The following is a 27,899-nucleotide window of genomic DNA, read 5'->3' as shown; positions in this document are numbered from 1 at the left end:
CTCAGTTAACATCTAAACACCCTTTTAAAAGAAGAACGGGACATTTTTATGCTGCTGATGTCCCTAATCTGACCTACTTTCACTATTTTTAGCTGAGTTAGATCCTAAAAACCATCTGCAGCTGCTGTAGTCCCTGTGAAAGTGGATCATCAGATCGGAGAATCCCTGTTAGTCGGCCAAGGAGCCTTAGTCTATTTATAACCAACATCTGCCCTTCGTCATCAACAGGAGGAAAACCCTGACTAATGCAGGCCAGAGGCTGGAGTCGGTATCCTCTCGTCACCAGCTCAGGTTTCTGTCACTTTCTAGGTCTGATCACTCAAATTTCAGTAAGCACTGAGCCAAGAGAAGAAGAAAACTAAATCTAAACCTGCAGAGACAGACACGTACTGAACCTGACCAGTTGAAGAAGAACCTGTTTGTCACTTGACAAATGTGCCTGTTACAACAGTCAGTGACAAAAGGAAATAAATATGGTTAGTCTTCATAATGTAACAAGGTAGATATGTGCACTAAAATTTACTTTAATAACCACTGATAAAACTCTACATTGTTATCACATGTGTATTATCGAATATAACCTCAACTGCAGATAGAATTAATGATCTCCCCATCATGGAATCAAACCCTGGTCTTTCATGTGAGTGGTAAAGATACTGTCCTCTATACTAACAAGGAGTGTAGGTGGGTATTGAGCTGGTACAAAACCCGGACAGTAGTATGACTTCAAAGTAGCTGTGTCTGGATCCACCTGCCACTTGACTGACCTGCCTGTTACAGCCAGCGACAGAGGCAAATAAATATGGTTAGTCTACAAAATGTAACAAAGTTGTGCAGTAAAATGGAACTTTAATCACCACAGATAAAAGTCTATTTTTACCGAAAACCCAAAATGTTATTTAGGGATGGGAATCGAGAACCGGTTCTTTTTGAGAACCAGTTCCCAGTAGCTCGATTCCTTGGAATCATTTGCCTGCCTAACGATTCTACTTATCGATTCCGCCTTCGCTGTGTATGCGTGATGACGTCACACATACGCTGCATTGTTTTGGTCAGAACGTAACCAACATGGCATTAAGGCAGAAACAGTCTACAAAGATGACACCAGGTCCACTTACTTGGAACACCTGCAAAGCTTCCATGTCTTCAAAAGGGTGGAATCCCTTCAATATGCTCAAACATTTGTCCACAGCATGTGAAGGGTTTGACTAATCTGAATGATGAATGGCATGGAATAACGAATAACCACTGGGGTTAGGGTTAGGGATTGGGGGTTAGGGTTAGGTCATTCGTTATTCCATGCCATTTGTCATTTGGATTAGGAAGGCCCCGTGTGAATCATTCACAGGAAAGTCACGTATTTGATCTGCTACTTAGTGGCACTTGTGAATGTAGTGGCAGAGTGAACGCTGGGCCAGTTCCGGAAGCATGGATCAACAACCCTGGTCCTCGAGAGCCACCATCCTGCATGTTTTAGATGTATCTCTCTTCCAACACACCTGATTCAAATGATAAGCCTATCATCAAGCTCTGCAGAAGCCTGATAACAACTGTGAGGTGTGCTGGAAGAGGGACACATCTAAAACATGCAGGATAGTGGCTCTCGAGGTCCAGGGTTGCTGACCCCTGGTCTAAAGGTAAAAATAACATCTACATTTTTATCTCAACTGGGATTTGAACCAATGTTTCAGTGGAGAACACTTTTAATAAACCCACAGCAACGCGTCATTTTTTTTTCTCTGTTCTGATTGGCTAGTCACAGTTCTACAAGTATGCGCGGCTGGCCGATCTATCAAGGGAGCAGGTTTGCAGGTTTTAACTGTTGCTCACCATTCAGCAGTATGGAAAACCAGAGCAAAAATCAGCTTTACCAAAAATCATGGAGACAAAACAAACACTCTAATAAAGGCTTTACACGCTCAGTATGTCAGCAAACCTACACAAATGAGAAAGCTTAAGTAAAATGTACCAGGATGTTTATAACAAATATTGGTTTAGATTGTGAAAGTTGATCAAGTAAACATTTATTTAGAAAACAGCATTTTTTCCACACAAAATATTAAGAAATCAATAGAAAGCTGAAGTGCAGTAGGTTTGCTTTTACTGTGTGATGAAACATCACATCTGAGCTTGAAGATAATGTTCATAATTTGCTCGAAGGACAAATTCAAAGTATGGTTTTGACTTCAGGCTGCTGAGGTCGTCCTGCTCCAGTAGGTCCTTAACATCAGGCAGGTACGTCTGCAGTGGAACACCTTAACAACAAACAGTTCATTTTAATGTAAAGCTGTTATCTTATTTGCTTCTTGATGGAATTAATACACCATCCTGAGTATCACTGTGGTCTTAAAGTGGTTCTCACCTTCCTGTATTAGCTTCAGGAGGATCTTGACGAAGATGCTGTCTTTCGCAGCTTCAAGAGGATCATCGTTCCCGTCAGCAGAAGACCAACTGTGGCAAGCAGCATCAAAATAAAAAATACAGATTAAAGGCAGAAATAAATAAACACCTGGATTCTGGCAATGCACTGTCCATACTCAGAACAAACTGTCTTATCGACTCGTTACCACATGCAAATACAAATGCATATTTTACATCTTGGGACCATTTTGTGCCTCAGGCTCAGGTTCAAATTTGTGCCACAAGTCTCAGATTTCATCCGAGGAACATCTACGAAAAGCTGGACATATCACAGTTATGGATAAATCCACAAATTTGTTCTCCACCACCCAGTGGCTTTAGTCTGTCAGGCTGATGTAGTTTATGTCTTCTAATACAGCAGACCCTCGCTGTATGAATGCACCATAGTACGAGTAATTCACTTTACGAGCTGCAGCTTGTGAGAATTTTTGTCTGGAAATATGAGTGGAGATCCACAGTACGATCATGTGCTCCACCCAGCAGGTGTGGTCATTTTGTTCAAGTGATTTTTCTCCATTTTGTGCAGAGAGTGAAGAGAGAAAACGCCAGAGAATCTCCTCCTCCTCCTCGGCTGATTAATTATATTTCATTTCCTTTCAAATGGGGAAAATGTATTTGTAAAATGAGTAAACTGCAAAACGAGTATGGTCACGGAACAAAGTAAACTCCTACTGCGAGGCTCCACTGTACTACTAGTACAGCATCAGAATCAAGGTCTTTACACACTGAGGATGTGATAAATAACATGAAAACTATTTAGACTGGCAGCGATGCAAGTTTGCGAGACTTAAATAGTAAATATTCTAATAACATAGTGTCATTCCATTTGACAAAAATAGTACTAAATTCAACACCACTTAGAGCCTCATCTGTAGTCTGTCTAATCCAGCCTCTTCAGTTCCTCTGGGTTAATGTCCAGTGTCCGGGTAAAAAAAAAAAAAAAAAAAATCACACACTGTACTTCATCCATGTGAAATAAAATGTGTGTGTATTTTACCAAAATATCTGGATTTTGGAATGGGGATTTCTTATTACTGAACACAACCTGGACAAGGATTCAGGTAAGTCAGCTACTGTTCCTCATTTTCTTTATATTCGGTAAAGATTATAATCTGTACATTTTAAAGGGGAAAAGAGGGATTTAGAGAGTCAAAGTTTTTCCATCAGTAAAATTTATACTCAGAAAACACTCAGCCCTGAAGTTTAGGACAAAAAACATGACAAATGGCTCTTACTCGTCTTTTCTGAGCGCTTTGCTGAAGATCTCACATTTGAGTTCATCGATGTCTACGCCATCCTCCTGCTTTCAGAACACAGATAATCTTTGTGAGTGGACTATAAAGGTTGTGAAATCAGACACAGAACGGTTAAAAGATGGCGTCACCTCGTCAATGTACTCGAGCAGATCCAGAGCCTTTTTGAAGTCGTACTCGTTGGCTCGTCTGTTGTCGTCACAGATGTATAGCTGTGGAGAGAAGACGACGCTGACGTGAGTAGAGATGGAGCATTTGTGTCAGTTTGTTCTCAAACATTATGTCTCTAGTTCGTGGTCAGATGTTGTGACCCTGCCCTCAAAACCATGACCTCCTTCCTTCTATCTCAGAAAGTCTCTTCTCGTACTCATAACAGTTCATCTGGAGGGAAGGAATGATGGATAGAAATAAAGGAAAAGTAAATGAAGGAAAGGAAGGAAGTATGGAGGGTTGAGGGTGATAGAAAGAGTAAAGAAAGAAAGGAAGAAAAGATGGAATGAGGGTAATAGGAAAGAGGAGGGGAGGAAAAAAGAATGGAAGAAAGAATGGGGGTGGATGCATGGTGTAGTAAAAGAAGGAAGAAAGCAAACAAAAGGGGGAACAGGGCGAAAGGATTAGAAGATTGTAATAGAAAGAATAAAGGAAGGAAAAACGAATGACGAGGAGAGAAAAAAAGAACAAATCAAGGAATGAAGGAAGGACAGAACATAGTAAGAAAAAGAAGGATGGAAATACAGAGGGAAAAAAAAGGTAAGAAGGACAGAAGTTAGTATGGAAAGCTGGAAGAAACGACAGAAGGAAAGAAAGAACAAAGCAAGGATGCAAGAAAACACAGAAGGAAGGATCAGAGGAAAGAGGGAATGAAGGGAGAAAGGCAAAGTGAAAAACAATGGATGAAACAAAAGAAAGCTTAAACATTTCCAGACTCAAAGCCCAGTTCTGGACCTCCTTCTAACCAGTGTGTCATGTTGATCCAGTGTGTGTTATTATTTGTGTTCACCTGTATGAGGTTGTAGGTGCTCAGCAGAGGCATGGTGTCAGGGTTCTGCTGTTTCTCCTCCAGCAGCTGTCGGGGCAGCGTTTCCTGGTGAAGGAGGAAACGTTCCTGCTCCACGATGTCTGATTGGACACAATAACATATAACATATAGATGAGGTACAAATTCTACCATCCCAGTCATCATAGGCACAATGTTATCAAAAATTTCTGTTATTATTGTACCACTTTGATAAATTTTAAACAAATACTGAAAGGTTGTTTCTAAGGAAAAACCGTGGATAACACTGGACGTAGCAGACGCTGTCATGTGTCATCTGTCATGAAGGTGAAGCAGAAACAAGTTAAGACCCTGCTATGGGTTTTCTGTCCATGTTTGTAAACAAGAGTTTCACAGCTTTATAAAAAAACTAAAAACTGTCCACAGCAAAGGACATTCCATTAAAAAAGTAAAATAAATAATAATAATAATAATAATAATAATAATGATAATACATCTGAAAAAAACTGTTGCATCATGATGTTTCCAATATAGGCAATTATTTAATTCAAAAAAGCCAAAACTTGTACTTTCCTGGGTCTCAGGAAGTTAGATAACTTTAGTTTAGAACTTAAATGTTGGTTGTGGGAGTGCATTCTTTACATGATGTGGATTTGTCCATAACATAAGTCTGATCAGTCATGCTGACCCTGATCTACTGCAGGTCATACACTGACTTATCCACCTGGATTTGATGTTTCAGGTGCAGCTTCATCACACAAAGCAACAACAGACATGAGCACAATGGAGACGGACGCCATCATTTTCCCACCTCTGTTTTTTGTAAACACACACAGATACACAAAAATCTCTGTTTTATCAACACAAAATGGTGTTTATGTGTGGATGAGAGGCACAAACATAGACAAAAATAGCCACTTTACAAAATGTATGCGTTAGTGTGGACAGAACACAAGGCTGTGTCAGTTGTATTTTTTGTTTACCGTTCACTTGTTTGTTGATCTCCTGCTCTGGCAGGTTGGATGCCAGCGCCGTCAGTTTACTGAGAGCCAGCAGTGTCTTCTTCTTCACAAAGTAACGGGTCTCCATGTTAGCCTGACTGTACAGAGTCCTGTGGGCCTGAAAAAACAAAATACACAGATAAAATCGCGTGAATTCTCTTGTCGGTTCAGTCACTGGTATATTCTAATTTACAAAGCAGTTTTTTGGAGACTTCCCTCTTATTTATGCTCACTGTTAACCTGGAATCATTGAAGTTACAATCTCTGCTTAATGGACACTTTGAAACTGTTTGTTCCAAAGATAAGGACTGAATTAGGAAATACATTTTTTAGGTTTTCAGCTCCTGATGCCTGGAACAAGCTTCAGTCTGAGCGCCATCTACACACACTGATTCCTTTGACTGATTCTAAAGAAAGTGTTAAAACTCTGGAATCAAGGCAGTTGGTCTGTAAATGTTTCAACTGATTTTTTTTCTGTGTTTCTAAATGCTTTTATTATTGTAAACTGTAATGATGTGACTGTATTGCTGCTGTCTTGGCCAGGTCTCCCTTGAAAAACCTGCTTAAATAAAGGTTGAATAAAAAATTGTAAATAATGCAACAATAACAGAAAACAGATAAAACTATACCAGACTTCACAACATTGAGAGGTTGACCATGCAGCCCATTTTAATACTCCAGCTAGGATAAATATTGTGATTATTTTGCATTGAGCCCAGACAGAGAAGTAATTCTGTATGAGTGTGTTTGCTGCGTACTTTGTGGTAGTCGTGGATGTGGATGTGGTGCAGCCAGCTCAGGTGTTGGTGAGCCTGCAGGAAACTGTCCAGCTGCTGGTGCTGAGCAGCCGGCTGGGACAACAGCTTCCCCCTCTTCCCCTTCTCCATGTACCATCGGAACAGGAAGTCTGCAAAGTTCTGCAGCAGACAGTGACACACCACGAGACGGACAAAAAGAAGTAGTCGTCAAACAGAAGTGTAAGAATGCTCTGACATGATGAGTAAAAGTAAAACATGCTGGTTTGTATTTTGATTTATGAAAACTCTACAGTCATTGAAGATTGTTTTGTGATAGTTGGGACAGTTCTGAAGCTGTAACAATTGTGAAATGAAATCATGAAATTCCTGTTCATTTCATACTACTATATAGTAAAAGCCTAATAATATTTTAACAATAAACTTTATAAAGAAGAATAATTCATTGACACTGATCATAGAAATAAATATTATATTTTTTTGGTAATTTGGTTTGAAAAAAACACTTCTGATTTAGCTAGGGATACGCCGAGTCTGGTTTAGACCAGCTCTAAATGTAAAGGGTCATGAGATATCTTTTGTTATGATGTGGCACTATATAAATACAATTTGACTGAATGATTGATCCAGCTTCTTCAGTTCCAATACCTGTGCTTTGAGTAAGGGCTGATGCAGAGTACTGATCCACTAACAGTATTGAATTAACATGAATGTTACATTTACAAGCCATACAAGTTGTTGATATGGGACTTATTTATAGTGAAATAATAACCAAATGCATGAATTGAGTACATCAGACAGTCAGACTTGTTAGGTGCATCTCTCTCTTTATGAACATCAGTCTATACATAAGGTTCAGTTCAAATGCTGATGAGATATCAATGGTTAAAATAAAGACCACTTTTTCTTGAGTCTTTTTGTACCTGGTCAGCGAACTTGGTCATGTAGTGCTGCAGGCGGCTCTGGTTGTCTGTTTGCTCACACATCTGAACCAGGATGTCGAAGTCACAGTATTTCTCAGCCAGTGCTGCCACCCACTGGTACTGACCCAACTCCACTGCAACACAACACACACAGTCACAAACCTGCTGTATTATTATACAACCAGCAGCAGAGGAGGAAATCACAGACATATATTACCATCATGATATTTAATCTGATGATGAGGACGAATAGGATAAAGAAATCAGGCAATAAAAGTCATGATTGAAGTTACCAAAGAAAAAGATGCAATGAAAATGTAAAAATCAGTAAAAAATCAAATAACCCCCCCCCCCCCCCGTGCCTGCAAGAATTACTTTCTGCAACACAGGATTTTGCTGCTAAATTCAACTGAAGTGCTGAACTGACTAAAAACTTACACTTGATTAGTTAAAGCTCTACAAGTTTATCTGCTTGAAGGCATTTATGTTGAATTTTGATATTTGTACATTTTGTAGAATTTGAGTTTCCACAGTTTTGACTGCAAATATAGATCTGTTAATACTATGTTTTTAACTCTTAATCTCTGTTGTTTATGAAAACTGTCTTTAAACCCATATAATATGGTATTGTATTAAGCAAAGCATCCTGTATCTTTTAAAGGATACTATAGAATCATATTTTATTGGTTCCAAATATTGAATAATGTGTCCATAATTACAAATATTAGCATTGCCCCTAAGAATGGGATATTCCTAAACATCAGTACTGAGGTTTAAAAGCCTTCACATACACTGCGTCTATCCCTTCAGTCCTGTTCAACCCTCTACTCACACAGCACAGACAGCAGCTCTGAGCGCCGCTGGCTGTACTCCATCTCTAGGGTGTTGTAGCGCTCCTGTTGGGCCCCCGGGGGTCTTTGCTGCTGCAGGGAGTTCAGCTGGGCCACATAGCCTCCCAGGTAGATGTCCAACAGCGGCACCAGCTGCTCACACAGGGCGCTCCGCAGCTCCGAGTCGGCATGTGGGTAAACTGAGCGCAGGATTATCTCGTGTTGGCGGGAGATGATGGCACGGACGCCGACGGATGCTGAAAAACAAAAGGTTAGAATTGTTAAATCATTTCAAGTTCCTGGATTTCTTTGAAAAGGGGATCTCTGGAGGTTCAGATTTTAATTTCCTCTCCAGAAAAAAACAGGAAAGACAAGTTAGTGGAGGCAAAAGAGAACTCAAATCATTACTCAATGGGAAGAAACTGGTGTAAATTAAGAATATTGAAAAATGATTTATAATATGGACTACCTTGAAACAAAATGTCAAGTGAACTCTCTGTATGGTTCTGGATAATAATGGTGTATATTCTACTCATCTTCCTTACTTCTACACTAAACTGACTGTCATTTTAAATAGAGCATTCACATGTGTAAAAGTTATACTATGGTGAATGTAGAGACTGTTTTATGTGTGCCGAGTAAAGCCGTTTTAAAGATTTTCATTACGTGATTGGGTAGATAAATGGATATATTTCACAGATCAAAACATAATTTTACTATTATTTGCATGTTTTTTCTTGTAATTATTACAGCTATGACTTATAATTAATTATATGTTTTTTGGTAATTTTTTTAAAATTGCTTTTGCTCTGTATTTTTCATCTTAAATGTCTGTATTTATTACAGACTCAGGGTCCAGGTAAAAACAAAAATGATTAAAATGGCGTCAAGTATCCCATAATACACATTTTTTGAGAATGACAATGTTGCACTTCAGACAATTAAATAAATATTTGTTAAATATTTCTAGGTGACATGCTGTGTTACCTGTCCATGGGATGTACTCTGGCTCTGCAGACACGCTCTCTGAAGCTCTGTATATGGAGGCTTTAGTCTCTCTGTACTGACCAGCAGCCTGAAGCATGTCCTGCAGACAGAAAGCATCATCAGTTCACTTCTTTATAAATTAACACATTTCATGTAGCAGAGTTCCAGAGTGACAGTTTTTTTGTTTTTTTTTGTAACTCTTAATAGCTGGTTCACCATTTCAGGGATTGTACTGCCAAACTAACAAATATTTGCCCCTAAAATGCACAGATCTGCCAGGTTTTTGTCTTACAATGCAAGTTGTGCGTTTTACTTCACAATATATGGCATTCTGAGTATAAGTCATCCAGTGTGAAAATCTAATACTCATATTATTGTTAGAATCTTGCTTCCTTTACAGGACAGACTCCAGTGAACTCCAGCACTGGAAGCAAAATTCAGCCTAAAATGAGTGCTAAAAAAACAGAAGGGACAGTTTGAGTGATTATGAGACAAAAAAACAAACAATGCAAAAGAATGACAACACATTAAGATAGGGCTTTACAAGCATGACAGCAACACCAATTGTACCTTTACTTAGAGCAATTTAGAGTTGAAACAGATGATATGTCGTATTATTGGCTGAGTGCTTGGAGTGTAAAATATTAGAAAACAAACTTTTGGAACTAAATTGAAGGTGCACTGTTGTCATTGCATAATGTAACATTCAAAATGAAAATTAAGGTGACAAACCATATATTAACAGGCTTGTGCACATACTTTTGGCAGTACATCGCAGCCAAGTCAGCTGTGTTCCTTAAAGAAGAGCTAAAGTCTGTGTCGTTTTTTTTTTTCACTAATGAGTTTGTTTTCTTGTTTTATCACCATTGCTTATATGAGATTCATTTCTTGGTGTCAGAAGAGCTTTTTCCTCAACAATCTTATATATGAGGTATTCTGCATTTCTAAGATAAAACAAAGCAAAACTGAATGAATGCAGATGAATGTGTTACCTTGATGATGTTGTTGACATTGAGGACAGCCTCTGCCCACTGCACCGAGTCCACTGGGTTGTCCTTCAGACTGCGCTCCTCCTCCTCCAGCAGACATTCAAACACTGTGGAGATCTGAGACACCTGTGCAAGAAGAAGAACAGGAAGTCAACACACTGCACCTTTGACCCTTGAGTTTCTCATGTCTGAGTATCGGCGGCAGCTCCTCGCCTCTCTGAAGAAGACATCGGCGGCAGTGAGGCTGGGCGGCACGGCGGTGTTATTCTTCTGCAGAGCGGCGCTAATGGCGTGGTTCACCAACTCAGCGTGCTTGGTGTGGTGGTTTTTTAGCACCATGGCCGCATGCAGCTTCTCGGCGTGTTCGCACAGCAGCAGGCGCGTTGCCATGGGAGACGAACGTACCGTCACCTGAGTAAGCCGATCCAGGAGTCCTACCTAAGAGAGGAGGACAGATGTTATCATCACTTTTATCAAACTGAAAATCTGTCTTAGGCTGTGGTAAGAAAAAAGCTGTCAGGTGTGACTTCAGTAGATTCAGCGGGGAGGAACTAAGTGAAGTCATATAAAAATCACAAGTTCAACATAAAGACGCACAGACATTTCTCTAGAATACGACATTTACCTTCTATATAAGACATGTTTTACATTGTTTTGAAACTATTTTTTAACAGCAACAGATTTTGAATTGTTCCACACTGACTCACCCTATCCTCAGTTCATGGATTTTTTTGGTACAAATTCAGGCAAATGCTTTTTTTTTTTTTTTTTTTTTTTTTTTTTAATGTATTTGTGAAAAATATCAATACAAAATTCAAAGTGTTCAGTTTGCCATGTCAGCAGCAGCTCATAGGACCACGAAATCACTTTGTTAATCCCAGGGGAAGTTGTTGTATGTTACAGTTGCTCCATACAATTATAATAAGAAGTAGCTGGAAAGAAATTATCAATACATAAAAAAATAGTAAATAAATAAATAAAAAATACTGTATGTAAAGTTCTACATATACACATAAAACACTATTAAAAACACAATTAGAACAGCAATTTGTACAATATATACTAGACAAATATAAGAATTATATAAGAAATATACATAAATAATTGTGAAGAAATATTGCTGTGTAATTATGTGGTTATAAGGTGGAAATGCAAGATAGATTAGATCAGAATAGATCGACAGGTACTGGATCCTTTGAGTACAGGACTATAAAGCTCTGGGCAGGTTGGAGTAACTTCTCTTTCAAATAAACTGATGTTGAAATGAGTGAGAGGTATCAGTTTTAACATACTGTCTGATTCGGTCTAAACACAGCCTTAGATCTTCTTTTCCACTGTACGAGGTCCTGTTCCAGGTTGAAAGAGCATACTGAATGTGTTCTCTCGACACCACATGAGCTGTGCATTACCTTACTTTCCGACATAGGGCTGAGTGAGTGTTTACCTGGAGCAGGAAGTCCATGAAGCAGCCATGAGCTTTCATTTTGTCCTCCAGCTGGTGGAGGATGATGAGCGAGGTGAGTGGAAATCCAGCGCTCTCTAAAAACAAAACAAGACAAGAAAAGAAAAGTTCAGTTTCTGCCTAAAGGTTCACATTACTGCATATTTGCATCCTTTATGATACAGATACTAACTGTGCCTGGTGCTTTTCTGCCCTCTTAAAGACATTTTAATGACGACAGGAGGAGAGAAATTTCTTAATATCACATTTTTGTCGTCACTACTGAAAAATTACAGTTTCCACTTAAAAAACTATGTTCAGCACAAATAAGAGGAATACCAGATTCATGAAATGTATAATGAAAGATGTCTTTGTTGTCTTATTACTGTTGGGGGGACTTATGATACATAAGACTATCCTTTATGAACTCACATGACCCTTAATACAAAATCAGTTACCAACTGGACACCAAAGTTTAACAAACTCAACTTCCAAGGATAAAATTATTTCCTGCTCATCCTTACTGATGCATATACTCATTAAAGTATGAAAAATTAATCATAGAAATGTTCGTGTGTGTTCAGTGTCTGACCTGTAAGTTCCATTTACACTGTGTATGACTGATCTGGGCACATATTAAAACATATGCTTTGATATTTGCTGTAACATATCATATCCTCCTCCTCACCGTCTGGAACAGATTCAGCCCAGCGGGGATCAGATGCCGGGTAATCGTCCACCAGGTCCAAGTTGATCTGAGTCACCATGCTGTCCAGCTCAGCCCCCTCCTCGCCATCACCGTCCACAGGGAAGAGTTCATCTGTGACCGTCTGAGCCCCGACCAGGTCATTACTGACACAGGAGAGAAGACAACTCATTAGATTAACATGTAGAACACAATAATAAACCCTTGTTTTGTTTTGTTTTTTACTGGATTTGTATGTTTATATCATTAGCCTCATAGCATAATTGCCTAAGTCAGATGTTTTTCAGATTAGAAATAATGATGCATAATGAAGCAGCAGTGTTAGGAGAATAGAGTTACACAGATATCACAATTTGGCCAAAAATATGACTTAGGCAATTATTCTATGAGGCTAAAGATATGTTAAAATTTACAGAATTATAGATCATTTACATTTTAAATAAACAAATTAATACTGTACTGGAACTAAAAAAAGAAACGAAATGCCATTGTATGTACATGACATAATCTCATTTTAAGCACTTTACCGACAAAACTGTAGGAAGGCAGCCTTCAGGAATTTGGTTTTGTCCTCTTGAGCTACAGGTTCTGCTCTGGTCGGAGTCTCCATGACGGAAACCTGAAAGAGTGAATAAAGTTAGAAAAGCTACTTGGGTTCTTACCATTGTTCCTCAGATAAACTGCAAGTTTTGAAAGTTCGATATTTTCACAAATGGAATAGTAAACATTCACAGTTTTAACAGTTCTTAACTTCTTGAACTCCAAATGTTTCCAAAAACATGTCTGAGCAGTAATGGCTTTAAAGATGCCTGTCACAATTTCTACAAAGTCACCTTCACACTATTATTTGAACTAACCACAGTTATTTAGCAAAATAGCAAAAACCAATAAGAATCTTGACAGAAACAGCTGGATGAAACTTACTGAGGTGACACATTTATTTCACTATTTTCCACTGTTTGAGATTGGACTGGTGCTTTTTATGATGCCTTTTCTTCTTCATTAGGTGCGTGTATAAATAAACTATTGTTAGACTTATACTGCACCAGTAGTGTAAAATTAAAAAAAAAAAAGAAAAATTGTTGTATTCATTTGTATGGCAATTAAATCTTAAACTAAAATGCAATCCAACAGCTCTAGGTAGGTACACACCTTACACTAAGACTTGTCAGTTGTAAAACTGCATTGTCACAGTCAAAGAGTAAAAGCAAAAAAGTCACGTACTGTTATTTATGAACCCTAAAGTTCAATTAAATTAAGATTTTAGATTTTAAAAATTAAAGATTAAATTATCATTATTGAGGTAACTATTTCAGTTTGCTTGTTCTTCTCTTTTTGACTTGTATTTTCCAAGTATCCAATACACTCCATGTATTTTTGCTGTTGTTGGTTTTAGGTTCACCTCTGGAGCCGCAGCCAGCGAGGAACAAAGCGAGTCCTCCATGGTCTCCGGCAGAATAGAGGCACTCTCTCTGGCCACAACGGCCACCAGGCCACTGTTCTGGGAGAAAAACACTGGCAGCTTGGCACAGCAGCCGCCGCCACGAACGCCATCACCTGAAGACGAGAGACACGTCAGCAGAAAACTCAGTCAATTCACTGTACATGCGAATGACTAAATGGTAGAGGTTTCTGTTATGAAAGAAAGACCTTCCAAACTTCAATTTTTATGACATATTTATTTCTTCTAAATCCTCTAAAAATCATCCATCCATCCATTATCCACCACTTATCCGGGGCCGGGTTGGGGGGGTAACAGCAGATATTTTTTATTTTGTGTGTGTGTGTGTGTGTGTGTGTGTGTGTGTGTGTGTGTGTGTGTGTGTGTGTGTGTGTGTATATATATATATATATATATATACACATACATACACACACACACCATTAGGGCTTGGCAATATGTTAAGTTAATTTGTGAAATCAAAATCAGTGCCTCCTGTGAAGACCTTTCAGAGGACAACAATAAAAAAAACACACAAAAAAAAACAAAGACAATATTGTACAAGCTGTATTGACCATACTAGCAAGATGATATTTTTTTCTGGAAATTCTGTTTGAAACAGTTGAGAAAGCCCAGACAAAATATTTGCAACAGTTTGTTGTACTTCATATACAGAAGTGGCAAGTGTTTATGTCCGGGTTCTGTTTATAACCAAGGACCAGTGTAACTGAGGGATTCATTTGCAAAACAGCTACTTTTGTTTTTATAAATTTTCATAAATCCGTTTTTGTTTTGTTTTTTTGCACTAGTGATAAGTTATGATAAACTGTTTGAATAGTAATTAATGAAATTACAAGTAACACTGAGAATCTTCCTTGACGTTAATGATTAAAATTTCATTTGTATAATTAATTCTATTATCCTCATCCTTATTGTTATTTTCATCATTTTAAATTATTTACTTTAATTCTTATGATTATAGTTAATATAATCATTATTTCATGTTGCATATACATGAATTTTGTCAGGTTTCCAATCAGTAAAATAAACAACTGTATTAGTTCAGATGCTGATTCTCACCAGGTGAGTTGAAGCTGATTTTCTCATCAGGTAATCCTCCTCTGCTGGTGCCCGTCGAGCAGGCGAACACCAGCTCCTCATTGTAGACGAAGGCCGTGGAACCGGGGGAATGTGGCAACACAAGGCGAGTGGACTGTAATGCCTCCTCACTCTGAAGAAAAATACAGTCATGTTGATCTCAGTAACAAGAACTGTCCTTAAGAAAATGCTGGAACTGTTTCATTAAAAATGACTCTGCCCTTCTGATGTTGATGTGATCTTAGTGACTTTTAGAGAACAGTGGTGTTCAACAGAATAGATGAAGACGGTTTCAAACACAGACGGTACTGACTGAGCTATGCATTCATTACTGCTGTTGGTCTTTCCATAGGATTTTTTTAAGGTACAGAAACTCACACATTCACTTAGAAACGACAGACACAGAAGATGGAAATTCTCACAATCTGATTACATGAACTAAAGACAAAACCTTGATTAACTGATTTAATTTTATTTATTGCTCAGCTCTAGTATCTATATTCTCTCTCTATGTATACAAATAATTATCTTAGATTATTTAGTTCTATTTTTACCTGTGGGATATTTTCACTTCTAGCTCTTCATATTTTATCCAATTCGTTTGTCTAATACTTTATTTTACTGGTTGAATTAATGTTAATGGTTTTTAGTTTTTTTCCTAAATTTATTTTACCTTTCTATGCAAGTACTTGAATATGTCTTTTTACATTTTCTTTTACCATTGTTCTGCGTTATCTTTATACACTAGGTAAGGCTTCTGCCTCAGTATTTTTTCTTTATGTTGATATGAAATGTGTATTTTTTATAGACATTTTGGTTTAGATCTTCGACTAAGGTCATAGATAAATAATACAAATATTTGGATAAACTGGACCAATATCCAGAAGGTATGGGGTTGTTAAACATGAAAATATAATATATATCAGAAATAAAAGTAATATAATATGATAATGTTCATCAAATAACTCCAATGACACGCTCATGTGTGTACAGATTGATATCCTTCAAAGTACATTTCTGTATTTTTAATGTAGGTTTTTTAATGATGTACATACCACAACTGTGTGTTCATTATTCTCTATGGCAGTGGGTAAAGAAGACTGTTGAAAACTGAATAAAAATGTCAAATAAATATTATTTACATGGACAATATCAGACAAGGTAAATAAAATGGCAGTTATTTTTTGTTAATTTAGGTGAAATGCCCCAGTAACAGGTTTAGTTCAGACACCTTCCTCTCTGCTGCTTATTGATCACAGTTAGTACTGGGGCTGACCTGGAACGGGGCACTGTACTTGGTGACCTCCACATTAAACTGGTCAGCGATGGCAGTGCCGTTATCCTGCAGCGTGACAAGGCAGAAATAGGCCAGACACGGTGAGTCTGACGGGTGCCAAGCTGCAGCCAAAACCACCAGGCCAGCTCTGAAAACACACAACACATACATGGACTCAGTTTGATACAGTTCAGTGCTGGAAGACATTTTATTAATTCCAAAAATACTCTATTACAAGTAAAACAGGGGTCTTAACAGTAAAATGCACCTAATATTACGTGACTGACAGTGTTGACAGGATAAAGTCCACTAGAGGCAGCAGTTACTGTCAGTGTTTGTGGTTACTTTTGACATTTCATATGTTCCAACACATTTAGTAAAACAACAGTTATGTGGACAGACAGAGGGGGAAGATATCAGCTTAGAGAACTATCCTCTTCAGTGTGGGCAATATACACTATGTGGACAAAAGTATTGGAACACACAGAATTCAAGTGTTTCTTTTCCAACAGGGGTCTGGGATACAAAACAATAATGACAAATGTCATCATATAATTTTATATTATGATAAATATCATTACATTGGTTAGTTTTGTTTACATTGTTATCTTTGCTTCAAAAATGCTTTATTTCAAGGAAAGATTGACGTTTCTAACCTATATGGACAAAAATATTAGGACACATCATGGCTACAGCTGTAAGATATCCTGTTTATGCTGATTTGAGATATAAACAGCAATATTTACTTAAAATGTAATCTGAGATTTTTCTTCCTAAGTGAGATGTGAAGAAAGTAGATGGTTATTTGTTTTAGAAAATTATTATTTACAGTCAGAGCACAAAAAATATTTTAGAAATTTAGAGGTAGAACATTTAAAATCAGAGTCATGGATAAAAAAACAAAAACAAAATCAATGTTGAGAGAAATTAAGTAAAAACCATCTCTGAGTCATTTTGGAAGCAAAGATAACAATTTAAACAAAACTAACCGATGCAATGATATTTATCACAACATATAACTATATTATGATATTTGTCATTATTACTTTGTATCCCACACACGTTAGAAAAGAAACACCTGAATTCAACATGTCCCAATACTTTTGTCCATGTAGTGTAGCTTTCCAGTCTTCATTATTCAACAACCACATTCCACTGATGTGGTGAGGACTGACTAAAATGTCCTACTAAAGATGGGTTAAATCTGAAACCAGTCCAGAATAAAGATATATACCCCCCCCCCCCCCCCAGACTCACTGGCCGAGCTTCATGTCCAGATAGATCACATTTGCTCCCTCCTTCATCTCCTCGTAGTTGCTCTCTGATCCCTGTGGAGAAAGCCCCTTTATTTATACTATTATTAATTCACAGTATAAATTCCTTAAAGTAAGACTTTTACATGACGGTTTGATATTGATTCATCGGTCTTTCAAATTAGAATTACTTTTCTTCACTTCAATTGTTTTCAAAGGACTTGTGTGGAAAGAATAAAACCAGCAAGTATTCACCCAACAATTGTTTGCGTATCAAAAGTGTACTGTATTTACTCTAATTTATTTTATTTAGTTCATGCCTATGCTGAAGAGAGAAAATAATCATACTGTACTTAATTAAATGATACTTAAAGAACAATCACAAAAACAACAATTTTACAAAAGATTTTATAATCTTTATGTAAATTGACCAGATCTGAATATCATCTTATTCACTGACTATTTAACTGAAATATAGAATGATTAAAAAAAAAAAAAAAAAGAACTTTTTAGTAAAGTATTTACAGGAGTACATCCATTTACATGCTACTTTTCATACAACTGTTCTTTTTATTTACCAGGGAGTCACACCATTACATGACTGTATAGATCTAGATCAGGGGTGGGCAACCCTGGTCCTGGAGACCCACATTCCTACATGTTTTAGATGTATCCCTCTTCCACCACACCTGATTCAAATGATGAACCTATTATCAAGCACTGCAGAAGCCTGATAACGACCGTCAGGTGTGCTAGAAGAGGGAAACATCTAAAACAGAGGTGTCCAATCCTGGTCCTCGAGAGCTACTATCCTGCATGTTTTAGACGTTTCCCTCTTCCAGCACACCTGACAGTCGTTATCAGGCGTCTGCAGAGCTTGACGTTAGGCTTATCATTTGAATCAGGTGTGCTGGAAGAGGGATACATCTAAAACATGCAGGATAGCAGCTCTCGAGAACCAGGATTGGACACAACTGATCTAAAATATGCAGGATAGTGGCTCTCCGGGACCAGGGTTGGCCACCCCTGAACTACATATGTATACATATTTACTGTATACATCCATTGTATACTTTACATTAATTTCAAACACAACAACAGAACACATTGTGTCTTTTGCTGTTGCTCCTTGCCTACACTTGTGCCCCAAATAATGGCTATGCATTTGAGCTGGTTTTCTAAAAATCCAATTACAGATCCATGGACAATAATTTTTATTGGATGAATTCACTGCTGTGCATAGGATGTGTGACTAACAAATGACAACAAAAGTAAAAACAGTAAAAGTAATAAAACAGGAGCAATGGCCCTGTATCTTAATGGTATGTTCTATCAAGAATCAATAACAAGTGGAATTTGTGGGGGTGTCAGGTTCTGCCGCTGTTAAGAGTCCTGTGGTCTTGATGCAGGAGATCAATCTCCCAATAGAAGTGGGTGGTACTTTCACTGGAGGAGAACTCAACTAATTACATGCAAGTCCATATATGACTTCCTATCAGTGCTCAATAGTAACTACATTGATATCTGTAACCATTTGCATGTTATAATCCATCAAATTATGGACCATTATAGGTAAAGGCAAATTTTAGATAGTTCAAATATTAGTCAAAAATTAAAAAATCTAAATTTCTCAAAACTGTGAACAAACTTTGTACATATTGTTCCAAGGAAGCTACATATAAAATTTGAAATGAATCCAACCAGTAGTTTTACTGAAGATGTTTGAAGAAATTGCTAACGAAAATGATGAACACAGTGCCCTCACAATAATTTATGGCCTGTTGGCCGGTGAGTTAATCAAAGACAAAAACAGTTACAATTTTTTTATGTAGTAATATTTGAAGTTTTTTCTAATAGAAAGACTGACGTAGAAATGTTTATACTAAGTACATGAACTGACCCAGATGGCGTCAGCGATGCTCTCTGTCAGGGCTCTGCGGACGTCCCAGCTGAGGATCTGGTGTTCGTAGTTGTCGTCCACCTCCCATTTACTCAGATTGGAACTGGTCAGTGTGTACAGGCATCTGGCTCTGCCCACCCACAGCACACTGTGCAGCTGAACAGAAAGCATCAGAGTGGAGATATTAAACACCTGCACTCAAATGAACCAGCGATGTAAGGGCTGCTGTGGTGAAAACACTCACTGTGTCGTTGGCTGGAGGAGAGAGTATGCCAAACAGACTGGAGACTCTGCGTCCGATGCCCGACAACATGCCCTGTCCCTGCTGCAGGTCTCGGCACAGCAGTTTTCCAGAACAATCCACACTCGCTCTCATCATCCGACTCCTGACTGAGGACAAGACGAAACTTCCACCCTGAGAGGAAGAGGAAACATAAATCTACGGCTTGGAAGTTATTTACCACTAATGATGATTTTCACTAGCGACTATTTTCAATGTCTATATCTATGTAGCCAAATTAATATACTAATACTGTATATAGTCATGTAACAAATTATTGCCGTATTATTATTAGAATTATTACATTTTAAAGGATTAATTAAGTAAGTAAGTTAAAGGTAACTTATCACACTTCCTGGGTAACTTTCCAAACAATTTACATCTAAATCACCAGAAAAAAAGCAAAGACTGGTTATGCACTTCCTCAGCCCAAAAACTATGCACTACAATTATAATTTTTTATTCATCCAACCCATTCTCATCTGACAGAAAAGGTATAAAATAGGCATGTTTTATGATCAAAACATGTAGTTTTTAAATCTACAGTATCAAATTATTTCAGCTCTACTTTGGACTGTTAAAGGTTAAGATGATGACACATAAATAAAAGCCTTGTCACAACTCATAAATTCACATTTACTCATTTTATTAGGTAGTTTAACCTGTCCATGTCAAGGTACAGCAGTTCTGGTTGTAGACACTTCGAACTAGATCAAAATATTCAAACTTACGGCAACAGCTACGACAAAGTTGCAGAGGTCTCCCAGGTCCACCTCTGTGTCTGTGTAGTTGCCTTCCTGAGCCAGAGTGAGCCAGACCCGAGCCGTTCCCTCTGCTGCCATGGCCAAGACGGAGATGGACTGAACAGCGGATGTCTCTAGAGGACCAACGGACGCCAGCGCAACAAGGTCGGCTGTGTAGTTATACTCACTTCTGGGTAACTGCAGCTCCTTACACACAGACAGCTGCAGAAAAAAAAAAAACATAGAGACCCTCAGTATTACTTAATCTCACTATCAATAGAGATGAGTGTGCCCTCCCTAACATGATATACAATGAACAATGCAATTTAAGTAGTACCTGACCACATTTAGGCAAACACACAATACTGTTTACATTGAGACAGCATGTGGGTTTCAACATAAGATATGATCCTTTTGGTCATATCCTTCACACTCCTCTGACAAAATGCAAGGAAAGAAATACGATCTTTCTGTTTTCATTGTACCTTGGCCACAGCAGTTTGGCAGATTTTCCAAATGATCAGTCTGTCTCCACAAACCATCCAGGCCCAGCCACTCTCATCCACCTTAACTGAGATCTGGTCATCAGCTGGAGCAACAAATGCAAAGAAAAATTATATTAGAGCAATAATTCAAATTAGCGAGGATAGGCATGACATGTCTTAAGTCACACAAAAAATAAACAGACTGAAGGTTTTTGTTACCATCAACCATCGTCAGAGCTTCCATCACTTTGACTGGCAGTGATGAGCCAAATGTCTGTACATCATATCCGATCGTCTCTGCAGCGGCGTGGCTCTGCACTCGAGTTGGGGTTGACCTGTAGGAGAGGCGTTAAGTAAGACAGCACCAGGTCCACAAATAATCAAATTTACTCCATTAAAATAACTTTGACGATACAATCTTTTGCACAACATGACCAACAGTTGTAATAAAACAGGAATATTGGTGTAAAGGTCCAAATGTGTTCAAATGCAATTAAAAATTAATCACATTCTTGATCTGAAAATCAACATGTGTATTACGGCACAACATCCTCAAATCACCCACATCAGATTTCTACATGAAAACTGTATTAAATAAACTCATAAAAGGTCATTCATTGTACATGAAATTGTTTAGTATTCTCTTAATCTCATACACAAGGTTTTGTGTGCTTATTCATTCATTTTATTTTTCTTACGCAATCAATACACAGAGCAATTCTAATGAGAAAACATGTAGGCTAAAATGATTCAGTCAAATCAAGACCCACTTTGCTCATATTTGCTCACTTTCGTTAAACATGGGAGAAGACAAATTCTGTGTCACTTGACCCTACCTCAACATACTAACAACCAATAAATAGAAACGCCTAGCAATCCAAGTTACTACACAACTAGTCCTTATGGTGTCAGAGAAAAAAATCAAGAGCCATAAACAAAAATGAATTCAATTGTGGAACACCTTATCTGTCAACTGCAGTAATAGTATCTGCTTGGAATATTCTCTCTGCTTTAGACAACACCGACATGTGTTTTGGCCACAATCCCTTATACAATTTTCATCCGTTTAAGATAATACATGCAATCAAAGAACCAGGTTTTCAGAAACCAGCGGACAGTGGACCCTCACCTCGCCGACAGAGGCGTCCTGCGCGGGGAGAACAGCAGGCTGGTGGCCGCCCCGGAGACGGTCTTCCTCGCGGGGGTTCTGACTGGCTGCCTGCGGCCGGAGCTCGGGGTTGTGCGGGGACTGAACATGACTATTCTGTTCTGGTACCCCGTACGGCTCAAAGCTCGGTAAATTTAACACGTTTACCAATAAAAACGAAAACAACTCAGTAAAGATTCCTCGCCATTAACATCTCCACCAAACAGCGCGCGGTTCAGTCGCTTGATAAACACGTCATCAAGAGGTCAAAGGAAGTCCCGCCCACAAAAAAAAAAACCCTTTACATTTTTATTTTTGAGAACAAATCGAAAAACTAAACTGTCTTCACTATATTATTGGCTGAATGTTAGTTATTTCAACTTTGTTTTGTACAATCGCACATACACATAACCTAAAAAAATTTAAACGTGGACGACATTGTTTTTAACAGTTGTCAAGTTGTGTAAAAGTACAAATTTATAAATCAGTTGTAGATGTTCTTAAATCAGTGCTAAGAATCGTCCTTTCAACATGAAGAAATATGTGAAGTATATAGGAAAGTTTATATTAGGAAATTAATGTAGAAAATATACATTTATATAAAATTAAGGTCATAATTATTATAACCTTTATATTTTGTAAGTTTGTATGTGAAAAGACCTTTCAGAAAATTGTTGAACTTAACTTGTACTTTAGCTTTATAGATGTTACTAAATCAATTTGAAATAATAAATTAAATCATTATTTATTGGTAGGAAGCATATTTTGTGTTTGTTTTGGTTGCAACCCATTTGTCAGCAAATATGAGCCCATTATTAGGGAAAATAAAATATAGAATTTAAGGAATGAATCCTTTATCCTTGTCTGCAACAATAATGGAGAACATACAGAGTTTTATTTAGATGGATCAATGAACAGTGGTAAAGTGTAATGTGGACAAAGGCATGAAAAACACATAGAATATACTGTATGTATATATAGAGGCACACAAGCAACAAACGAGACATTAGGACAGTTTAATATTTTCTACTTTTGGAGCTTTACTATATTCTTCCTTTCATGTAATGTTTCAATACAGAAACCTATTTCAGTACTTGATTGTTGTATGAGTGGTTTCTACTTAGTTCATTCACATTTATGAATGTAATACTCTTTTATATGAGGCAAAAATAGTAAAAGTAATGTTTTACAATAAATAGCCATTTAAGAAAATATATTTATTCCAAATGTATGAGACATCCAAAATTTTACAGGCACATCATTATATTATTATTGACGACTAAAATAATTTTATACATAGGTATTCAGAAAATAAATAACAGATAGCTGTTTGGTTTTGGCAAAACATCTGCAAAAACACATTTTCCTTTGACTCTGAAACTTGAAAGCACCAGATTTACAATGCATGACATTTTAATGAACCTTCGACTGTTTTCTTCGCATCACTATAAATATTTATTGTTTTATTATCGATCCAAAACTGCCTGTTAATATTTTCTAATAAGCAAACAGCAGCTAGCAGGACATACGTAGACAGAATTAGCCGCTCATCGAAAGATCCACCCGCCTTCCAAATGTGATGCCAGGCCTTGTAGTCGATCACCGATGAGCATCAAAGATGAAAGCGGGCTAGCCTAGCATGATTTCATGGAGGTTAACCAGGGACAGACACGATGGAGCAGCACATTCAACCACACACAGCGGTGTAGCTTCACCTGGAGACTTAGCTGCACATAGACCCGATATTCTAAAACAACCGAGGGCGGAGAGGAACAGCGCGATATGCAGTGAGTACCCAGGCGGAGCCGGCACAGCTGCAGAACCGGATCAATCCCGCTAAAACTTTGCAGCCGCCAGGCCCGCTGCTGGTACAGCTAAGTTAGCCGGTTAGCCGACCCTCTAACGTGGACACCTGACAGCTTTAGAACAGGTTTGCCCACGGTCCTGTGTAGCTCACACTTTTACAGAGGGCTGATTTTATTACAGAGTCCCAGAAGACATATTTCCGTGTTTTCTTCTAATCTGAAACATTATGTGGTGCCCGCTTAGCCTGTTAGCCCCACAGAGATGCTTTGCTTAGGCTGAGCATGATCGTTAGTTGTTTTTTTTTTTAAATAAACACTACGTTTTATGAAGTCCTTTCTTACTTGTAAAGACTCTTTTTAAACTTATAGGTATCTGTAGGGTAATACTTAACTGATCCGCAAGTATGCTTTTTCCTGCAACATTTCAGGTGTCACACAACCACAAATTTGGTAATTGTCAAATTTACTGAATATTACTCTTCGTTCCTTAAATCTGTTATCTGTGAATTGCGTGTCGCCTACCATAATATTTACATTGTCAGCATATTGGCCAATAAACCTGTTTGTCATTCTGACACTATCCCGGGTTTGATTGACAGGTCATGAAGCGGGTTCGCACTGAGCAGATCCAGTTTGCTGTGACTCAGTACCTGAAGCGAAGGCAGTATGTGGACACTGAAAGCTCCCTGAAAGGAGCCAAACTCTTCCAGTCTGCTGAGGAGATGGCTGCCAGCCTCACAGGTGAGAAATGAAAAGATGGAAAGACTCATGTATCATGTCCCTTCTAGGTAATTTACAGATTCCTCAGAATTTCCAGAAAAATTACCTATTTTTGTTTTGCCCGTTAAGTTGTAATGAATGTAATAGTATTACATTTTACATTACTACCAGAACTTTTCATATGTTTTTTCTTGTGGAGTTTGATTGGTTTGTCATGAACAAATGAACATTTTAATCTCTAACTGTAATAGAATTCAATTGAGTTTTTGTGTTGTTTCTAGGAAACACTGGTATCTGTCAAGGAATGCTTCCTTAAAAAGCCATAATATTAAGTAAATGGATGATGCATAAATTAATTTTGTTTTACAGATTATAGTACCATGTGTGGGTGTTTCTTGGAAATATCTAAATATTTTACAGCTAAAAGAAATACTTTATGGGGAAATTACAAGTTAAGTTTCCAGGAACTTAATTGTGAAAACATGGAACCTGTAAAGTGTTATCCAGTATTTTTTGCATGTACAATCTTTGTTAGTTTATGGCTGGTGTAATTAAAAAGTACAGTGTTTTCCTGTGAAATATAGTTATGCTGTTAATTAGTGGTATAAATGTCAACAACTGCATTATCTGGTACTTTGTTCAAGAACCAACAGTGAAAGACTTCTGAGATGAGAAACACATTATGGAGAGTCCTTTCTCCTGTGTAACTTTCCTTTCCTCTCTCTTTCTTTCTGTGAGTAGTGCAGACAGAGTCGGGCTATGCCAACATCGTCTCTGCTGCTCCCTGTCAATCCGACCCACAGCAGTACGAGACACAGTACTCAAGGCTGCGCAACTTTCTATCAGGTACAACACCTACAGTCACTGAATTCCTTGTAAGAGGTGAAGTTTGTGTCTGATCAGTGTAGTAGGTAAAAAAATAGAATACATGTAATTCTGTTATTTACAGTATTAAATTCCATTGTACTCTTAAACTCAATAAGTTACAAAAATGTTTACCTTCCTAAGTCTGTAGCATTAAGTCTGAAAGATAAAAAGTGTCACTAATTTCCCTACTTGTCCCCAGTGCAAGAATTGTAACATTGGATAATCATCATGTTCATTTCAAAGTATGTAAAAATGAATTGTAAAATCAGTGTATTTCCCCCTGAAAACAATTCAGAAACTAGAAGAACAAAATTTTGTGGTGAGGGGGAAAGTTTCTCTGAGACTAGTTGGTGTAATCCAATGGAATATGTTACAAATTACATCTAAGGACAGGTATCCAGTAATCTCTTGTGAAATACATTTAAGATTAACCATACCAAACCTGTGTCTGATATATGTAGTAGTGAGGTTTCAGATATTAAGTAAGAGGATGGAATAATTATCTCATCTTGTTTTTCACAATATCCTCAAAATATTTTTCAATTCTTTCAAATTAGAAACAGAAATTCCCTGGGCGAAGGAGGTGAGCAGCATCCTCTACCCATTCTTCGTTTATCTCCACCTGGACATGGTGCGCTGTGGTCTGAAGGGAGCGGTTGATGGTTTTTACAGTCGTTTCCACGGTGCCTTTCTTCAGGATAGTGAGCAGCGTGCCACTGTGGAGCAACTCCGCCACGTTCTCACCACTCAAGATGTTGCAGCTAACCCAAAACTCAGTGCTTTCCTGGAGCACAAGTATGTGATTCACCTGACGGAGCCAGCCTACAGCTACCTGCTACGGTACCTGCAGAGTGAAGACAACAGCGCCCTCTGCAGAGCGCTGAGTACACACCTGCAGGTGGAGGTTACCACCTCACATCGTACTGACTACCAGCTGTATGGAGCTGCTGGTGGGGCAACCACCGCCCCAAACTCCACCTCCTCCTGGGCAGGAGTGGACGGGGCAGAGGGTGGAGAGGGAGTGGAGGTCCCTGCAGGGATCCCACAGAATGAGGCAGCCCTGGAGGCTCTGCAGGACTGTATTAAGAAAGTCCGTGAAGGTCCGCCTTCCCTCACCACCGTGTGCTTCTATGCCTTCCACCACACAGAGCAGATGCTGAACACTGCGGAGGTCTCTGCTGACAGCAGGCTGTTGGCTGCTGGCTTTGACAGTTCCACGGTGAAGCTGTGGAGCCTCCGGGCCAGAAAACTGAAGGCTAGACCTCATCAAGCTGACGTATCTCGAATTCACCTGGCATGTGACGTCCTAGAGGAGGATGTGAGTAGAATGTTCTTAGAACATTTAAGGAAGCTTTGCCTCAAGTAAAACATTTTATCGTCCTTTAACTTGGTTATACTGAAAATAAACCTTCACCCTAATGTACTTATATTCCAGATTTAAAATGAAGTAATCAAAAAATATTTGATGTAATGTACACCAATGCTCTTATTGTCATTACTGCTGAAATTTGTCAAGTAATGAGCAATTTGCCTAATTTAAACATTTGTGAATTCACCTTTCTTATTAAAGGTTTGACAATATATTGTTTTGTGTGTCTCTTCAGGTGGATGAGGAGGACAGTTCTGGCAGTGAGATTAAGACTCTGCGAGGTCACAGCGGTCCAGTGTTTTGCACTTCTTTCCTGACTGACAGCTCTGGCCTACTGTCCTGCTCTGAGGATACCACCATCCGATACTGGGATTTAGGCAGCTTCACCAACACGACGCTCTACCAGGGCCATGCCTACCCAGTTTGGGATGTGGACATTAGCCCCTGCAGCTTGTACTTCGCCAGTGGCTCCCATGACCGCACTGCCCGCCTCTGGACGTTTTCACGCACCTACCCACTGCGGCTCTACGCCGGGCACCTCTCCGATGTTGATTGCGTCAAGTTCCACCCCAACTCCAACTATCTGGCCACTGGTTCCACAGACAAGACTGTGCGCCTGTGGAGCACCCAGCAGGGGGCATCTGTTCGGCTTTTCACAGGCCATCGTGGACCAGTGCTGGCACTTGCGTTTTCGCCTAATGGGAAATACTTGGCATCAGCTGGTGAGGACCAGAGGGTGAAGTTGTGGGACTTGGCATCGGGGACATTGTTCAAAGACCTGCGAGGACATACAGAGAGCATCACCAGCCTGTCATTCAGTCCGGACAGCAGCCTGGTGGCATCCTCCTCCATGGACAACTCAGTTCGGGTGTGGGACATCCGGAACTCCCATGGGGGGGCACCGACAGACGGCTCATCCAGTGAGCTGGTGGGACTATACACTGGAAACACCAGTAACGTGCTGAATGTCCAGTTCATGGCCTGTAACCTGCTGCTGGTGACAGGAACTGCACAGGAGAAAACGGAACAGTAGCCACTGCCATTTGTTTCTGTTTGGAGAAAAACTTTTTTTTTTTTTTTTATTTGATGGTGTGGTCAGGGATTAAAGGGGCAAGTGGTGAGATTAACATTCAGAAATTAACTCTAGTTTCAGCAGAGATCAGCAGCATTGTACCCAAAAGTATTGGTATTGATCGGGTACGGCAGCATGGT

At 38.7% G+C, this 27,899-nt stretch overlaps 2 protein-coding genes across 4 annotated transcripts; one reads left to right on the top strand and one right to left on the bottom strand.

The window, feature by feature from the left end:
• Nucleotides 1-2,004: 2,004 nt before the first annotated feature.
• Nucleotides 2,005-22,183, bottom strand: nup133 (nucleoporin 133). Of its 2 annotated transcripts, none has more exons than XM_030132532.1 (25): nt 21,909-22,183; nt 20,999-21,114; nt 20,780-20,883; nt 20,283-20,516; nt 19,516-19,686; nt 19,272-19,427; nt 17,376-17,446; nt 16,119-16,266; nt 14,825-14,975; nt 13,706-13,860; nt 12,831-12,922; nt 12,286-12,449; nt 11,601-11,695; nt 10,370-10,594; nt 10,160-10,282; nt 9,168-9,267; nt 8,183-8,437; nt 7,351-7,484; nt 6,431-6,589; nt 5,655-5,790; nt 4,675-4,793; nt 3,806-3,886; nt 3,657-3,724; nt 2,363-2,451; nt 2,005-2,255 (listed from the first exon to the last, which is right to left on the bottom strand). In XM_030132532.1, exons 1-25 carry the CDS (start codon nt 22,034-22,036, stop codon nt 2,119-2,121), a joined length of 3,411 nt encoding a protein of 1,136 aa, XP_029988392.1. In that variant the 5' UTR covers nt 22,037-22,183; the 3' UTR covers nt 2,005-2,118. The 2 variants fall into 2 exon arrangements, with proteins under 2 accessions (XP_029988392.1, XP_029988402.1); XM_030132542.1 differs by having other exon boundaries at nt 2,119-2,255; nt 3,657-3,721; nt 21,909-22,182.
• A 1,318-nt stretch (nt 22,184-23,501) lies between these two features.
• Nucleotides 23,502-27,899, top strand: taf5l (TAF5-like RNA polymerase II, p300/CBP-associated factor (PCAF)-associated factor). Of its 2 annotated transcripts, none has more exons than XM_030132706.1 (5): nt 23,502-23,713; nt 24,331-24,472; nt 25,193-25,297; nt 25,876-26,636; nt 26,923-27,899. In XM_030132706.1, exons 2-5 carry the CDS (start codon nt 24,334-24,336, stop codon nt 27,718-27,720), a joined length of 1,803 nt encoding a protein of 600 aa, XP_029988566.1. In that variant the 5' UTR covers nt 23,502-23,713; nt 24,331-24,333; the 3' UTR covers nt 27,721-27,899. The 2 variants fall into 2 exon arrangements, with proteins under 2 accessions (XP_029988566.1, XP_029988574.1); XM_030132714.1 differs by lacking the exon at nt 23,502-23,713 and adding an exon at nt 23,732-23,856.

This window comes from Sphaeramia orbicularis, chromosome 1, assembly GCF_902148855.1.
Source record: "Sphaeramia orbicularis chromosome 1, fSphaOr1.1, whole genome shotgun sequence".
NCBI lineage: Eukaryota > Metazoa > Chordata > Actinopteri > Kurtiformes > Apogonidae > Sphaeramia > Sphaeramia orbicularis.
This window is presented reverse-complemented; position numbering and strand designations above follow the sequence as displayed.

Bases quoted from the DNA above. Each gene is read 5' to 3' on its own strand.
- nup133 (XM_030132532.1), bottom strand. From the start codon at position 22,036: ATGTTCAGTCCCCGCACAACCCCGAGCTCCGGCCGCAGGCAGCCAGTC. The intron at 16,267-17,375 runs GTGAGTCTGGGG...GTGTGTTTTCAG, and splicing joins CTGGACATGAAGCTCGGCCA to AGCTGGCCTGGTGGTTTTGG. The intron at 12,450-12,830 runs GTAAAGTGCTTA...CTCCTGTGTCAG, and splicing joins GCCTTCCTACAGTTTTGTCG to TAATGACCTGGTCGGGGCTC.
- taf5l (XM_030132706.1), top strand. From the start codon at position 24,334: ATGAAGCGGGTTCGCACTGAGCAGATCCAGTTTGCTGTGACTCAGTAC. The intron at 24,473-25,192 runs GTGAGAAATGAA...TTCTGTGAGTAG, and splicing joins GATGGCTGCCAGCCTCACAG to TGCAGACAGAGTCGGGCTAT. The intron at 26,637-26,922 runs GTGAGTAGAATG...GTGTCTCTTCAG, and splicing joins GTGACGTCCTAGAGGAGGAT to GTGGATGAGGAGGACAGTTC.